The sequence below is a fragment of the Notamacropus eugenii genome, chromosome 4 (genome assembly GCF_028372415.1).
Source record: "Notamacropus eugenii isolate mMacEug1 chromosome 4, mMacEug1.pri_v2, whole genome shotgun sequence".
NCBI lineage: Eukaryota > Metazoa > Chordata > Mammalia > Diprotodontia > Macropodidae > Notamacropus > Notamacropus eugenii.
Window position 1 is genome coordinate 147,533,330 of NC_092875.1, and position 17,339 is coordinate 147,550,668.

General features: G+C 41.0%; 1 protein-coding gene across 2 annotated transcripts in view; it reads right to left on the reverse strand.

Moving 5' to 3' along the window:
* Positions 1-17,082, reverse strand: part of BAALC (BAALC binder of MAP3K1 and KLF4) — a 95,461-nt gene extending 78,379 nt beyond the window's left edge. For both annotated transcript variants that reach the window (XM_072603331.1, XM_072603332.1), the window contains exon 1: positions 16,629-17,082. In XM_072603331.1, the coding sequence (XP_072459432.1) occupies positions 16,629-16,833 (205 nt within the window). In that variant the 5' untranslated portion in view covers positions 16,834-17,082. The remainder of the gene's footprint in view (positions 1-16,628) is intronic.
* Between the last annotated feature and the right edge of the window lie 257 nt (positions 17,083-17,339).

The window sequence follows — 17,339 nt, forward strand, 5'->3', positions numbered from 1 at the left end:
TATTTGATTTGAATTTCTTTCTTTATAGTAGTTTGATTTCATGGTTGTCCAATTAGCCAGACATTTGAACTCAACTAGAAGGTACGTATTTTTAAGTATATTTCTTAATTGGAAATATTCCCATGTGCCTTATGGGGTGCAGGGGGAGTTTTGTGATTCATGCAACATGTGATTCATGTTATGAATAGAAGAAAAAAACAAGTTTAATGCTTCAAATATTTACAATTTTGCATAAAGAAGTAGATTAAATGGTCACAATTTTCTTTTGAGATAGTAATGTTATTTTTACCAAGACCCAAGCCCTCAATAATGGTTACTTCTTTATAGAGTCTGGACAAATCTAGAGATGTAATGATGCATTCAAGTGAATCCATCTGCATAACTCCTCTGAGTCTATTTTTCCTAAAACAGGGTCTTTCATGATAACAATAAAGTAGAATCCTAGAATATCAAAGTTGGAAGGGACCTCATGGAACACCTAGTTCTTAAACATGAATCCATTACACACCAAATCCAACCTTTATTTGAAGATTTCTAATGAAAAGATGAAATGATGATGATTTCTAATGAAAAGAAAAGAAAAAATGAATTTTGAAAGACCTCATCCCACCTTGGGCTAGCTCAAATTATTAGGGAATTGGACCTTTTTTCTGATAGCAAACTTAATTCTTCTTCTTCCCTGAAACTTTTGCCCAGTATTACTTGATATGCCTTCTGGGGCCAAGTAGAACAAGACTTAAAGATAGCCATCATATCTGCTCTGGAATTTCTCTGCTCTGTGGTAAATGTTACAGTTGGGGGGCAAGGGCTTGATGAGTCAATCAATTAAATAATTCCAATTATTTAAGGTAACTGTTGTACCTGGCACCTTAACTAGATGAGAAATCATCTCCATTGGGAAAAAAAATCATTCAAAAGCATGTGAAAAGCCTTTGATCAATATAGATAGTTCTGATGAGCCACTGGATAAACTGGAAGTGACATTGCAAAAAGAAAGGGCATTTGGATTGGGTAAGGAAACTTTATCATACCCTAGGAATCAGCTATAAAATATTAATCCAATTAGAACCCAAGAGATTTCAAGTCCAGCAAGCTTATGGCAACGGAGAGGAAAGAAAACTGTTTTTGAGAATAAATCCTTGGAGGAGGGTAGAGCATCAGGGCTTTAGCTTCCCTCCCCTCCCCCTGCCCCTGCTACAATTGTTCAGAGGAGGATTTTGTGGATTTTAGAGGTCCAGAGGACTTCCTACCTTCCCAATAGCATCTTAGCAGTATAATAGGAAAATCTCTCTCTCTCTCTCTCTCTCCCTCCCTCCCCCTCCCTCCCTCTCCCTCCCCCATACGCACACATACACACAATCTACTACATCTCCACACTACATCTCTATACATACATATATTGAGAGAGAAATATCTATACACAGAATTATATGTTTTCTGTCATTAGAATATAAACTCCTTGAGGGCAATGTTTATTTTTTGCCCTTTGCATCATCATTGCTTATCACAGTGCCTGGCACATAGTAAGTTCTTAATATATATTTGCTGATTGGTTAATTGATATGGTACCCCCTCTTTACCACACTCTCTATTTTATCAACATTTTTCATACATATTTGTTACAAGGGTTTTGTTTTGATTTTAAATTGGGGAGGAGGAGGGAGAGAAAAATAAATGCTTGTCAATTGAAATATAAAATATTTAAAAGCAAGTGAGCCACTTCACCATTCTGGGACCCAGTTTCTTCATCTGTTAAAATCCCTTACAGCTCTGAAGCTATGTGGCACAATGGAAAGTAGGCTGGCTTTGGAATCAGAGCAGCTGGGATCAAATCCTACCTCTACTACTTGCTAACTCTCTGAACTTAGACAAAACCCCCTCTTTCTGGGCTCCAGTTTCCTCACCAGTCATGTTATGGGATTGGACTAGATTGTCCCTAAGGTCCCTTTCAGTTTTAAATTTGTCATGTCTAAAATGATAATCTATCATCTATAAAATGTGGTACCCATACTAAATGATAACTCAATTTCAATTGAATTTATAAAGGCAATTTTAAAAAATGGAAGGAGACAGAAATAAAGCACCTCCTGGGAGGTCATCCAAATGCACTCTGCTAGATTCTCTTCCCAGTCTTTGATCCAAGGTGGAACCCAGGCCATGCAGCCAGGCTCTACTGCCTTGAGAGCCTGGATGACAGGAAATGACCATCACTTCAAGGGCCCATGCAGACAAATTAGTCTGAGCCCATGTACCACCCATGATGCACCACCACAAGGCGAACTGACCTCAACCTACTGCAATCAGCTCCGTCTCCTGGGAACTCATTCTTCCAGATAATGACTGATTCAGGTCTTACTTGGAAGCTGTGCTGCTTGTTTGCTTTGCTGCTCAGTGGATCCCAGGGTTGGAAAAGCGGACGATTGCTGCGGTCCTAACATCACTCCCTGTTGTTATGGCAACCCATTTTCTAAACAGTCCTGCTGTTTTCTCCCAGGCCTTTTGGTTTCTCATCCTCTGAAGTCCATGAACACATTGGACAAGGGCATGATGATTTCCCAAATTTCCACGAGGAACATTGCCAAGACTTTCAATTAGCCAATTGTCCACTGTCTTCTGATTCCCCCCTAAGCTTTCAGCCTTCCTGTCTGCCAGTGACCCCCTGCTGTGAACCCTTTTCCCCCTGTTGTCACTAATGAGAAATTTGTGCCACAGAATGTTAGTGAGCACATTATTCTCTGGTGGGCCTTGGACTCCCACAAAGTTGAAGGAGAAAACAAAGATGGGTCTACAAAACATTTGATGTTTGCAGAACAGATAGCTTTCTCCAAGTCTTCCCTTTCCTCATTACATTTTTCTGTGACCCATAAATAATTTTGAGGTCTCATTCTAAAATTTCTACATTGGAAACATTACACACTTCTGAGTAAAAATTAAGGGGCTAAGGGCTAATAAAATCATTTATTTTATAATTACTTAGAATATCTGTTATATATGTGTGTATATATATGCATATATGTAAACACATCCATATCATACTTTCTTGATGTTGTGGGTGTTTGGGGAGGGAAGGGAAGGAGAAATTGGTAATCTCTGTATTCAAGCCAAAGACAATGTGTTACTAAGTTTTCCCCAAAAATGGAGTTTGACTTCCTCAGTAAGGAAACCAAGGCCACAAGGGAACATTGCCACAGATCCCAGTTAAAAGTTCTCTCTTTCCCAGTCACATTTTTCTGTGACCCATAATTAAGGGTCTTGGCCTAAAATGTCTACCCTGGGCTCTTTCCACAATTCTGCTAGTGACCTTCTATCATCCAGGAGTAGAGAAACTATGGCATGATTCTATTCAGTGCCCCATAAAGGAATCTACCTTGGACCAAGCTGGAAAAGGAAAGCAGTAGGGACAATGAAAAGAGCACCGGATTTCAGAAGATCTGGATTCAAATATCTTTGGTGCCTCCTGCAAGCCTCTTCCCTTCTCAGGGTCTCAGTTTCTTGCATAAGAGAATGTTGATGAAATAACAAACATACTGGAATAATTGAGTATTTTCAAGGGGGACACTGAAACCCAGAGAAAAGTGATGCCCAACAGGATACATCTAGCAAGTGCCAGGATTCAGATCAAGGAGTACTGACTCCAAAGCTTTTAGCCCCAGCACATTTTGCATCTGAACAGTAAGCCTTGCCATGGACTGGGCAATGCCATTCATGACTTCACACAGCCCCCTGCTGGCTCATTCCAGATACTTCATGAAGCAACCAATGTACCCTTTAAGAATGACATGACCCCAAACCATCAGTCAATGGAACAGATGGTTTCATCAAGGATGTTGCTCAATGGTGGGATTCAATTCAAACAATGCAGCTAATACTTCCATAGCCCCTATAATGCTATACAAAGGCCGCCTGGCCAATGACCTCAGATTTCCAGATGGGGAGAGGGACTGCATCCATTATTTCATGACACAGTCAGCCAGCCAGTCAACAAGCATTTATTAAGTGCTTGCTGTATACAACACATTGTGCTAGTAAGCATTGGAGATGCAAATAAAGATTAAAAACCTACTACCTGCCCTCAAGGAACTGAAATAACTAAGAACATATAAGATATTGTGTAAATGGACACTAGGTGAATGGCCTTATAGATATAGTGCTGGACTTGAAGACAGGAAGACTTGAGAAACTCACTACCGGTGTGACCTTAGGCAAGTCATTTAACCTCTTTCAGTCTCAGTTCTCTGGTCTGTAAAATGGGCATAATAATAGCACCTACTTCACAGGGTCATTGTGAGCATCAAATGACATATGTATAAAACACTTCAAATGTTAAAGTACTACTTAGACATTCATTATCGTTATTATGATCATTTGATCGTGGCTAGAATTAGAAGAGAACTTAGAGAGTTCGCCTTATCCCATCTCCTTACTTCACAAATGAGGAAACTGAATCCTAAAGAAATACTGACTTGTCCAGCATCACACTGGCACTAGCATCAGAGGTGCTTATTATGTAATTCAGTAATTCAGAAGGATAATTCTAAAGTAGGCGATCTAATTTCAAATCTAGCATTTTTCTCTTGTATGTCCCTGTCTCCCCAAATCAGAGGCTGCCTATCCAGTAAAGATGATGGTCGCCAACTCTAGGTACTCACCATCTACACACTCATCTCCCTCAAGCTGACCCAAGTCAAGTCCAAACCAAGTTAGGAAGGGTTCAGATATTATATAGATACTGCTGTAACTTAGCTCCATGACTTTCAAAGCTCTGCCAGTAAGACTGGGGAAGAATCAAGAACTCTGACTCTGGACCTCAGGAAAGGTCCCTTTTTCCCTGTGGTGCTCAGAGTTTGGCAGTGGGGGCTTCAGGAACCACATTATCACTAGACACAGGGGGGAGTGATGAGTTCTGTCCTTGGCAGATGCTAGTCCCCCTGCCCTACTACCAGAGCCCAGGCCAGAATTCCTGAGCCAGTTACCAGATCTTGGCAAATGTATTCTGCCTATAGGAAACTGAAATCCTCCCTCCACGTTAATGTTTCAGTTGTGTGGTAGGCTTAAGGCTAGCGTTTCTAATCCTAGCAGGTGCCTTGATAAGGCTTTCAGGAGTCCCTGGAGAATAACCTGTAATAGACCAGTTGAGCTAATGCTCAAATTGTCCTGCCAGACTTCTTCACCATTTGTAAAAATGTAACAAAACAAATGGATAATCCGGAATTAGCAAATATCATGTCCTGAATGGGATTGTCATTCAGAAGAGCTACACTTTGGCACTAATTCTTGACCCACTGGAACAGCTAGAGAAGGTACAGCATGAATAACGATGACACTGTAATACTGAGAAGCATACATACAGCACCTTAAGTTTTGAAAAGCATCTCATGTATATATCTCATTTTACTTCTTTTCACTAAATGAAAAGGAAGGGGCACCTAAAACATTTTTTCATATATAAGTTATTTTTTGTTGTTGTTTAGTCATATCTGGCTCTTCATGACCGCATCTGGCACTTTCTTGGAAAAAATACTAGAAGGATTTGCCATTTCCTTCACCAGTTCATTTACAGATGACGAAATTGAGGCAAATAGGGTTAAGTGACTTGCCCAGGGTCACTACAGCTAGTAAATTTCTGAGGCTGGATTTGAATCCAAGAAAATGAATCTTCCTTATTCCAAATTCATGAAGTTACCCAAATACCTGTAGGGTGACAAAAATAGGTGACAACATATAGTTATCTACAAAGCCCCTCTAGTCCAATTCAGATCTTCAAACCCTTGGGGAAAAGCTCATAGTCTCTTACCCAGGATAGTAAACCCTTCCTTCAATGAGAACAAGCCCTGTATTATTTCTTCCCATACTTCACTGGTATGAAACATTCATGAGAATCTACATCTACTTCAACTACTACATCTCTGGTGCCAGCAGGTGTTCAGGAGAAGCTTGTGGCTAGCGATAGATTGACTTCCCAACAGAGTCACAGTCTTCTTAATACTAGGCTACTTGTTCAACTAGGAGACCTATAGACTAGAAGACATCCCAATGGAGACATTGCAGAAACTCCCCACACCAAAACTGGCTCAACCTTCCACAAGAGACTTCTGTCAGTCTGGTCTCCAAGCAACAGGGAGGCTCATCTGGGAAGGGAGTTATGTCAGCACCCCCATGGCAGAGCTGGTAAAGCTCCCCACAGAGTGGAGCTGAGAGACACAGGCAGTGGAGGGGCAAAGCACTGAGTGAGCTGAGCCCTGGCTAAACCCTCCCCATCCTAAGAGCTTCCCTCTGAATACTTGACTTAGCCTGGTTTGTGAACCTTGATTTCAGATTGTCCCCTTTAGGTCTTGCCATCATTGAAGCAGTATCTTTGCACTTTGAAACTGGATTTCTGTGAATGGTGCTAGATTAGCAGTTCTCAAAGTGTAGTCCAGGGAATTCTGGGTGTCCTAAGACCCTTTCAGATAGGTCATGAGGTCAAAACAATAATAAGACATTTTAATTTCTAATACAAGTGAAAGATGAAAGAGGGAGAGAGACAGAGATATATACAGAGAGAGAGAACCCATCTAAACAAAATCTCTATGGGGATAGAACTCTCAATAATGGAGAGATAGAAGTAGGTAGATAGATGATAGATAGATAGATAGATAGATAGATAGATAGATAGATAGATAGATAGATAGATAGATAGACAGACAGACAGACAGACAGACAGACAGACAGATAGATAGATAGATAGATAGATAGATAGATAGATAGATAGATAGATAGATAGATAGATAGATGATAGATTGAATACATATAAACAGAAGTCCTTTGTGGGGGAACCTCAATAATTTTTAGGAATGTAAAAGAGTCCTGAGACCAAAAAATTTTAGAACCACTGCTCTAGATTATGACTCTTTCCCCTTCCTTCCTAATTCCCTTCTCTCATGCCTGTCCTTCCATTCTTTCCTTCCCTTTCCTTTCTTGCCCTATATTAGAAGCCTGCTAGAGAAGTCCAATGACTCCCAGAGGCACTCCTGGCAGTTCTCAGGGATAAAGAGGTTAGTGAGCCCTAATTGTTGGAGTAAGGATGAGGAAGAAAAGATGAGTGTTTATTTTTAAAGGTATCATTAAATTAAATAGAATCATTGTGGAAAGTTTTGTATGCCAAGCCTCAGACTATTTTTTGAAGAGGTGCTCATCAAAATTATTTAGTACTGGTTTTTTAAGCATCAGATAATCAAGAAACAAGCAAGAAAAAAGAGTAGCCCAGAGTCTGATAGACCCAAGGTTCGTTACTGAAATACTTATCTTTTGGATAAGTATTTGGGGAATCAGCTAGGTGGCACAGTGGATAGAGTGCCCGGCCTAGAATCAGGAAGACTCAATCCTCCTGAGTTCAAATCTGGCCTCAGACATTGACTAGCTATGTGACCCTGGGCAAGTCACTTGACTTCATTTGGCTCAGTTTCTTCATCTGTGAAAATAAGCCAGAGAAGGAAATGGCATACCACTCCAGTATCTTTGGCAGGAAAACCCCAAATGAGGTCATGAAGAGTGAGACTCAATTGAAACAAATGAACAATTGATTGGGAAATGGTAGGGAGAAATGGCATATTAATATACTACAATATTATTGTACAGTAAGAAATGACAAATTTGAGAAATTCAGAAAAATTGAAGGCTTATACAAACTGATGCAAAGCAAAATAAGCAGAACTAAGAGAAAAAATACATAATAACAATATAAGTGAAAAGATCCCTAAAAGGAAGCTAAACTGAGTAATATAAAAGCCAATGAAGGTCCTGAAGAATTGAGATAATGAGACATACCTCTTTCGTAATGGGTGAGATAGGGGTACTTGAACAAAATAGTGTCTACATCTTCAGACATAGGTTTTATATCAGATTTTTTTACTTAGATAATATTCTATTTAAATATTTTTATTTTAAGAACATTGATGTGGGTTTGCAAGTTAATGGGCTATTTCACTGTCACCCTGCAGTGATATCCTGAATTTAGGATGGTAGCTATTAAAAACAGAGACTAACATGGGAACCAGTACTACTTAGTAACTGATTAGATGTTAGGGCTAAGGAAAAGGGAGGAGCTGGAGATCTTCCAACAAGGCTACTGGAATGTTGGTATGACAGGAAATGAGCAAATGAAGAGCTAGCTATGGAAGGAAGATGGTAAGTCCAATTAGACATGTTGAGTGTGAGGTCCCAGCATCCCTTTCAGGTAAAGGAGGAAATGTCTACTGAAGAGTTAGGAATCATGGTACTAGAGCCTGGGAAAGAGTTCGTGGCTATAAATTATCTATTTGGGTGTATTATCCAGTATTTGAGGCAGTAGGAATGGAAAATAACTCCTAGGAACTATAAAGAAAAAGAAAAGGGACAGGTTCAAATTTACCCATCTCTGATTATTCAAATGGGCATAAATGATACAGCTAAAAGGAATCTAGAAAGCATCACTAAATATTGCAAACTGAAGACTAGAGGGGGTAGAGTGTTTCCCCTGTTGCTGAGCACAGACAAGGCTTTAAAGAAAGAAAGGCAGATTCCGGAAGTGAAAACTTTAAGAAGATAGTGCTTGATTATAGAGGGCTTCAGTTTTTGAACCATGTCTTAAAAGGTAGGGATGATAACCAATAATGACCCACCAAAGGATCTTGAAAAGGAACAGGCAGACAGATAGAAGATCCAAGACAGAAGAATAGAGAGAAGAGAAACACAAAGGAGAGAAAGTACCCAGAACAGTGTCAGGTGCTTCAGAGATCAAGAAGGATGAGCACTGAGAAAAGGGTATTTGATTTGATTCAGCAGATTCCTGGTAACTTTGGAGTAAGCATTGTGAAATTGAAAATTGATATCCCACTATTTTGTATTATGTATTCATTGCTATTTGAGAATTGTATCTAATCACTGGAATCAACAATTATGGATCAGATTTAGAATTGATTATATAGCCCTCAGTGGTAGAGTTTGTAAGGTTTAACTTCCTTATTCCTATAGGCTGCATTCTGACCACAAAGATTCAAAATCTGTGAGCTTTTGCTGACCATTGTCAGTCTACCCAATTATAGTAGGTTTGCCCACCATGACCCTTTCTAGAGGATATTAGCCAGCTGTATTTTTCCCATTGCCATGGGCTCTGGAAATGCCCTCTCTGAGTCAAACCAAATGTAAGCCCACCCCCTATCTTTGTGTTAGGCCAATCACCATCTTAGTTTAGTTTGCATCACTGGATCTAAAGAGTTGCTCTGCCTGTCAGAGGGTCCTGGGTTACTAAGGAGTCTTGGATCCCATTTATTGGTAATTGCTAGCCTTGCTAATACATTGATCATGCTTGGAATATTGTGCCTCAGTTTCTATTTATTGCAGATTTTTATTATGATAGCATTTCAGATGATTCATAAAATTAGAAGCATTATGGCAAAGGGCCTAGATGTGAGAGAGAAGAAAGGAAGTAGAGGGTTTGGCTATGAAAAGGAGCAGAGAAATATAGCATGGCAATTTGAGGAGATTGTGCAGTTAAGGGAAGATTTTGTTCTAGCTGGGTGAGAACTGGGCATGTATGTAGGCTACAGGAAAGAAACCAATAGACAGGAAGAAATTAAAGAGGGGGGAGGAGGTAGAGTGGCTGGGGGAATAGATGGTTGTAGGAATAATCTCTCAAGTAGACAGGAAGGAATCAAGGGTACAAGAAAAAGACCAACTTTGGTGTGAAGGGCCAAGACTTCATCCAAGACTGGAATAAGGGAGAAGAGAATGTGGAATAATGTCAAGGATTTCAAGATGTAGCGGGGAGGGGTAGAAATAATGGGAGCCAAAACAAATATCCTCTATTTTCTCATTAAAGTATAAGATGGAGATGGAGGGGGTGGGAGGTAATATGGGATAAGAGGAAGGGAAAAAAGTTTGGAACTCTTTGGGAAGAGTAAAGAGATTGCCTTGCTGAGGGGAGGCCCTAGTTGAGGTTCGATAACATAAATTTGTAGCAGATCCATACAGTATAGTGGCATGACTTACATTAGCACTGTTGAGCAGAGTAGGAGCCAGAGACTCTGAGGATGGGAGTAAACAAAGGCTGGGGTTTGGCAAGGTATTAATGACAATAGGGCAAGAGGGTAAGGGGTTCTAAAACAGAGAACAGTGTAAAGTTGGTTTAGGAGGCATGAGGCACAGAGAGAGATGGAATGATAGGAGGTTATGGTCATATGCAGTAATTTCGGAATTCTGGATCATAGAAGTAGAACATTTGTGGGGGATGGTGAGATCAAGAGAATGACATCTCTATCAAAAGTTAAAGAAAGGTTAGATAGAAATGTGATGCCACCTGACAATGCTGCCAGCCTTTAGATGTTTTTAAAAGTGTTTTTGCAAGTATATAACCAGTATATAGATGAAAACTACAGGTAGTACTGTTTACTGTATTTTAATTGCTTAAATAAATTGTTGTGTTAGGAGCCACAAGTACTGTAGCTTTTACTTTTGTTAGGTATCATAAGCATAATTCCCAGAGTTGTTACAATCATTTACAACTATAAAGTGGAATGAGTTTTTGTAAAGTTTGAAAAAAATTCACTTTTTAGGAAAAAAGTCATGTCTCTAAAGTGGGAGCATTTGGAAGTGTAGTTACAAAAGAAAGGAAGGAAAAAAGGAAGGAAGGATAAGAAGGAAGGAAGGAAGGAAGGAAGGAAGGAAGGAAGGAAGGAAGGAAGGAAGGAAGGAAGGAAGGAAGGAAGGAAGGAAGGAAGGAAGACCTCCTTGCAATAATCTAGTCCATTATGTATCTAACAAAAACTCCCCTCTACAAAACACCCAACAAATGGTGGTGCATTTTTTTTTGCCTCAAGACATCATGCAGGGAAGGAGAAATCATTACCTTTTCCAAGACCACACAGTTAGAGGCAAAGTCAAGTCTATAACCAGTCATTGCCAAGGGTCAGAAGAAGGTCAAATCCCAAGGTTAATTGAAAAGTAACTAAAGTATCTTATGGGTAGCAAGGTGCACAGTGCTTATAGAGTGCTTGGTCTGGAGTCAGGGAAACTCATCTCTCTAAATTCAGATCTGGCCTCAGACAAATTACTAGCTGTGTGACCCAGAGCAAGTCACTTAACCTTGTTTGCCTCTATTCCTCACCTGTAAAATGAGCTCAGAAAGGAAATGGCAAAGCATTCCAGTATCTTTGCCACAAAAAAAAAAACCAAAACCCCACCAAAAAAACCAAAACTAAAACAAACAAACAAAAATGAGGTCACAAAGAATTGGATATGAACGAAATGACTAAACAACAAAGTGTTTTTTACGGACATTTTTTTCTTCATGGTTCTAGTTGCAAAAACACTGCCTCTTTCTGTGAAGTTATGATAGATTCAGAGTATTCCACCTGACTGCTGATTGCCAAGGCTAGGAGAATTACACTTGAATTAAAATTCACATGTGTACAATGGCATAAAGTTTTTTTTTTCTAGACATGCTCATTGTGTACCTAGGTTATTTGAAATTTAATTAGAAAAATAATTACAAAATTAAGTAAATGATAACCCAAAGGGCAATGGAAAGATGACTGGTGGGTATTAGCATATTTATAGCATGTTACTGCTATAAGAGTGAAGAGTGGTGAGAAAAGCATTCTCAAAGACATATATGAAAAATGATGGAGGTGGGCTCATTGCAGATGAAAAATGAGAGGCAAAAAGGCAAACAGAAAGCAGAACAGTTCAAGTTGTACATTGGTCACTACTGAGATGAGAAAAAAACTATAGGAAGACACTCAATGAGTTGGGTAGATTCCCTAAAGGAAAATTTAAAGAAACACATGAAAAATTGATCCAGATGGGAAGGCATGGAGGGTTGGTGCTCTACACACTGGTAAAGATGAAAGGGAAGTTAAGAAGACTTTGTAGCGAAACTCTTGTTTTAGAGCAGGAGTTAAGACCATCTTGGATGAGAAGATTAAGAATGGAGCATATGAGCAATGAGAAAGGAGCCAAGAGGAAGAGAGTCCTATTAATAATGTTATCATTATTAGAAAAATAATAGTAATAATGTATTGAAGTTATTATCAAGAAAGTCTCAAGATTTATTTCATCTTGATACTCAGGTTGAAAAGTAGTCTCTGACTACTTTTACATGAGAGCTTCTTCTGAAACTAAATCAACATGAAGTATCAGTTACTATTATTATGACTATCATTATTTAGACCATTCTCAAATATATATATATTCTTTTCCTGGTCCCCTCCTCCCTTCCAAGCTACTAGCTAATGCCTTCCTCCCTGGGATTACCTTCTCTATATATCGTGTGTGTGTTGTCTCCTCCATTAGAATACAAGCCCTTTAAGAGCACTAGATGCTTTGTCCTTTCTTTCATTCCTAGTGCCCAATCATAGAGTCACAAAGAAAGTACTTAATAAATGCTTATTGACTGACTGCCCCCCCACTCCCCTGCCCTCCAAAGAGTTCGTGTATAGATTTCAAATGATCTGTGAACTTAGATGGGGAAAAATTACATCTTTATTTCAATTTAATTGGTTTTCTCTGTAATAATATGTATTTTATTTTATGCAGTTAAAGGCATTATTCTGTAAAGATCAGCATCACCAAACTGACAGAGGGGACCATCACACACACACACACACACACACACACACACACACACACACACACAAAGGTTAGGAACTTCTGTTTTATAGAGACATAAATACACAATTTTAATTTGGTTCAATTCAGCATTTACTAAGCATCTATTATGTGCAAGGCATTTTGCCCCCAGTTAGGGACATTAAGATATTCATGACTTTAACCCAACTTCCAAGCACTTCATAATTTATAATTAAGGGGAAAGACAAGTGTATAAATATATGTGACATAAGAGAGAGTATGATAAGAGCAAAGGGTCAGGCAGGGCAGAGTTCCAGGAAACTCATAAGAAGAGGCAACTTTCACCTGGGAAGGCTTCCTAGATAGAGGTAGTGTCACCTGAACTTGGCCTTGAAGGAAGAGAGAGACTTTATGAGGTAGAAAGGGGAGAGGGGAATCCGTTCCTGTCGTGGGAAACAGTATGAGTCAAGGCATGGAGATGGACATATATACTGGTATGACTACCCAGTAAAAAAAAAGGGTGGGGGGAGGTGCGTAAAACAATTTGATTGTCCAGTAGTGTCCATGAAGGAAGTAAACTGAAACATGCCTAGAGGGCTGGAGGCTTCAAATATGGGGATCAGAAGTTTACACCTTACTAGATAGCTAATGGGAGCCCCTGAAGACTTTTGATTAGAAAGACATTCAGAACTGTGCATATGGAGAAGGACTTGGTCAGCAATGTTAATGCTGGATTGGAGAGCAGACAAGAACGAGAGACAGAAAGACCACTTAGGAGACTATTACAATAAAGGTGAGATCTAGGAGTCTCAACTACGGTGGTTGCAATGGAAGTGAAGAGGAAGAGACAGATTTGAGAGATAGTGAAGAATGAGAACTAGACTGATTGAATAACTGAGTCAGGGTCAGAGTACTTTTTCCCCGAAGTTTAATACACAAAGCTAAAAGTTTGAGAGGGCTAAAAGGTTGAGAGATTTTATTTTAATTTAGGAAAGGTGAGAATGGAAGGTGTTTGTAAGTAGATTGAAAGGTCATAGAAAATGATAGAGTAGGGATGGAGGGATGGCATCCAGGACACAGATGATGAGGATAACTTTGGCAGAAAGGGGAATTATCCTCTAGGGTAAGACAGAATGACAGCATGAATCTAAAAAGAAAGGTTTGAGAAATGACAGAGGAGATGAAAGAACTTTTAGGTTGAATGGCCTCATCACCCACACATAAGGATGTTCCTCCATCCCATCTGATCTTCCCAGTCATTAACTGCTGTTTGGGCTTCATTTCCCTCCCTTTAAAGTCCTGCTATTTCATATAAATACTCTCTTCAGTGGTACACATCCTAACTCCTCCACACCTTAATTAGATGCATTTATGAGTTATGTGTGAATTCCTCCAAAAAAAGAAAAAAAATAGTACTCGATGGTTGTGACCAGTCTTTTGGTCTCTCCAAATTTAAGTAGGCTAGTCTTTGGATAACAAGCACATTGGGCCAATACTTGGTATTGGCAGCTTGGTAGGATCTCAGGGATTTTGATCTGCTGGTGTTGCCTTTAGAACCCAGAGTCACTTCCACAAAATGGTGAGACATTCATTGGAAGGAGATTTCATGGTGGCTCTCCAACTCACTCTTATAAATGTAAGGTAAATTTGCATATTATTTGGCTGATCTTTTACATTTATTTTTATTTTTCACAAAAGAACTAAAAAGAAACAGTGTGAAGCAGGCAGGGAAAGTTGTGGTTTTGACATGATTGCCTTTGGGTTAGACTTCTATTGCTGCTAGTTTAATTCCTGTGTGATCACCTGCTTTCTTATCTGCAAAATAAGAGGAGATGACTAGAGAATTTATAAGCTTCCCTAGATATATGATCTTATGAACTCACAGATGCAGGAACAACACAGTGAGTTGAATAGAATTCAAGTAATTAACCATGCAGGCTACCAAACAAGGAAATTGTTATCCAAGATTTGATTTGGTTTAAACTGATTTAGAAAGAAGGTAGCTCCTTTGTAATAAACAGCTAAATGTTTCCTCTTTCTCTTCTTCTACGAAATAATTTTTGAAATTTGTGGGTGAAATGTCACAGCATGATACCAGTTCATAAAGGAGATTAGGTTGATGAGGGGACTCAAAATAATTTCCTGTGAGGAATGATTGAAGGAATTGTGGATGTTTAGCCCAGAAAGGAAAAAAATGGTAAGAAGATATATCATCAGATCAGAGGACTTAGGTTTGAGTCTCAGCTCCAAGTAAATGCCATTTCTTACCTGTGTGGTCTTGGGTAAATCACTTAACCTTTCTAGACCTCAGCTTTCCTGTGTGTAACTAAATGATTTCTAAGGTTCCTTCCATCTCTGAGTCCATATTCCTAAATATTTGAAGAGCCCTCCTGTGTAAGAAGGATTAGATTTGTTCTGCATAGTTCTTAAAGGGGGGAACTTGGACAAATGAGTAGAAGCTAAAGAGAAATGTTTTGTGGCTTAAGGCAAAGCAGATCTTAAAATTAGAGCTGTCTGTACATGGAATGAGCAACTTAATGAAATAGTGAGTTCACTCTCAGGAGATGTGTTCAACTAGATGCTACAGAAGCAGATTCTTGAATATCTTCCTGATGACTTTTTTTTTTTTTTGAGGCAATGGGGGTTAAGTGACTGGCCCTGGGTCACACAGCTAGTAAGGATTTGAGGCTAATCCTCCTCTAGCTCTCCTGATCCCAGGTCCTGCTCTAACCACTTCAGATGACTCCTCAAGTCACTTCAACTCTAATATTCTTTAGATAAGATGGGTAGAGATAGAGATTAGACTCATGATTTCATTGACAGAGGGAATTCATATATGAAGAAACTCCCTCCACCTATTCAAGTCAGAACCTCCTCTTCTTAAAGTTAACTAGAGCACTGAAAAGTTAAGTGACATCCGGGGCCACCCAGCCAGTCTGTCAGAGGTAAGAACACCTATGAGTAAAATGATTCTATATCACTTCTCACTGTTATCAGCCTGTTTTCTTTCCAAATCCTAATTTTATGGTTGGACATATAAGTTATTTGCCTATTTTAAAGAATCTCATTATAAAATCATGGGAACTACACCTGGAAGGGCCCTTTGTGATTATCTAGTCTCTCCTCCTTGTACACTAGAGAAGCAGGGTACTGGGACGTTATTTACACTGTAGCAGCCAAGAAGCATGAGTTTCTAGTTGCATTCCAGCCTTCAAAGAAAACAATAAACCACCACCCAGGAAAATATTTTTCAAAACTGAATGCTTTTCAAGGAAACCCAAAAGCAGGAACACTGGGCAAACATGAAATTCTCTTGCTTGGTATTCTGAGAGTCCATAAAATGTATAAAGTAAGTTCGAATTTTGCTTTCTGGAAGAGGTAGCGAGCTGCTTTCTAAGAGTACCAAAAGGAGTGCTCCGAGAAATAATGCTCTCCAGTATCTGCTGAGATACAGCATTTAAACATCTGATCCAAGTCCAAGCAGAGCCAGACCAGATGACTAGGTAGATGAGGAAATTAGCTGGGTGGAGAGGTGATGAGATGGCTAGAGAGAAAGATGGAGAGAAACATGGATGCAGAGGTAGAATGGGGGTATGGGGGTGCGTGGGGATGGGGAGGGGATAAGGGGATACGCCATTGTGATAACAGCAGGATGTCTTCCCACCCTATCTTCTTGTAGATGAACAAGCATAACGAAATACAGAGGAAGAGAAGTGGATTTCGCCCAGAAACTGGAGATGTAATTGCGAAGGAAGCCAGCCTTTGGTAATAAGTCTCCCAGTAAAGGGAGTTGCTGGGTGAGGGTGCCACCCTGGAGACATGTGTCGCTCCGCCTGCTGTGGGTCCCTCGACCTCCCCCTCCCCCGCGATCCTAATTCTCTGTCCCCTTCTCCCCAAAGACCCGGCTGGACTGTGGGCTGGAGCCCAGGGGAAGTGCTGCCCTGGCTCCCTCGCTCAGCCGCTGCCCCTGGAGGGTTAGAGGGAGAGAGTCAGGGCCAGGGCATGGGGAAAACCCTAGCCCCGGTGGGCACTGGCTCACTCACCCGCATACAGGGAGCCCTGGTCCCGCAGGCCGCCTGCCTCTGGGCCGCTGTCAGGTTCCCCGGAGCTGAGCCCCGCGGCTGTAGCGCTAGCAGAGAGCTGCAGGTCTGTGTCCGTGTTAGTCAGCCAGGTGGATTCGGTCTCTCGGGTCCAGCTCTCGTAGTAGCGGGGCTCGATGGCATCGGCGCGGCTCCCCCCGCAGCCCATCCTCCTCCACCTCCTCCTCCTTTCTCTCTCTCCTCCAACTCCAGTCCTGCTTCGGACTCCCTTGGCCGTTGGGCTTGGCTAGACTGAGCCTTCACCCACAGCAGTGGAGCCCGGGGTAGGCAGGCAGCAGGAGCATCGCCCGCCGCTGCCAGCACCGCCGCGGTCCCTGCGCCCAGCTCGCTGGCAGACCCAGCCCCGGAGCTCTCCGTTCTCCGCGCCCCGCGCTGCGCTCTCCCCCCGCGCCTCTCTCTCTTCTCCTCCCTCTTCTCCAGAGCCCGCCCGCTGCCGGCCCCCCTTCTTTCTCCATCAGTCTCTCGCCCCCTCGAGGGCCCCTCCCCTTAGCTGCTTCTCCTTCACTAGAAAAGTGTCTCCACAATCCCCTTGAGCTCTGTTTGCCCTCCTCATTCCTGCGCTCTTCACATGGTCAGCCAGGGGTGGAGCTGAGGGGAGCCCCACTGTCAGTCCAGCTCCTGGGCTCAGATCCCCCCCGCTGGCTCCAGTTACCT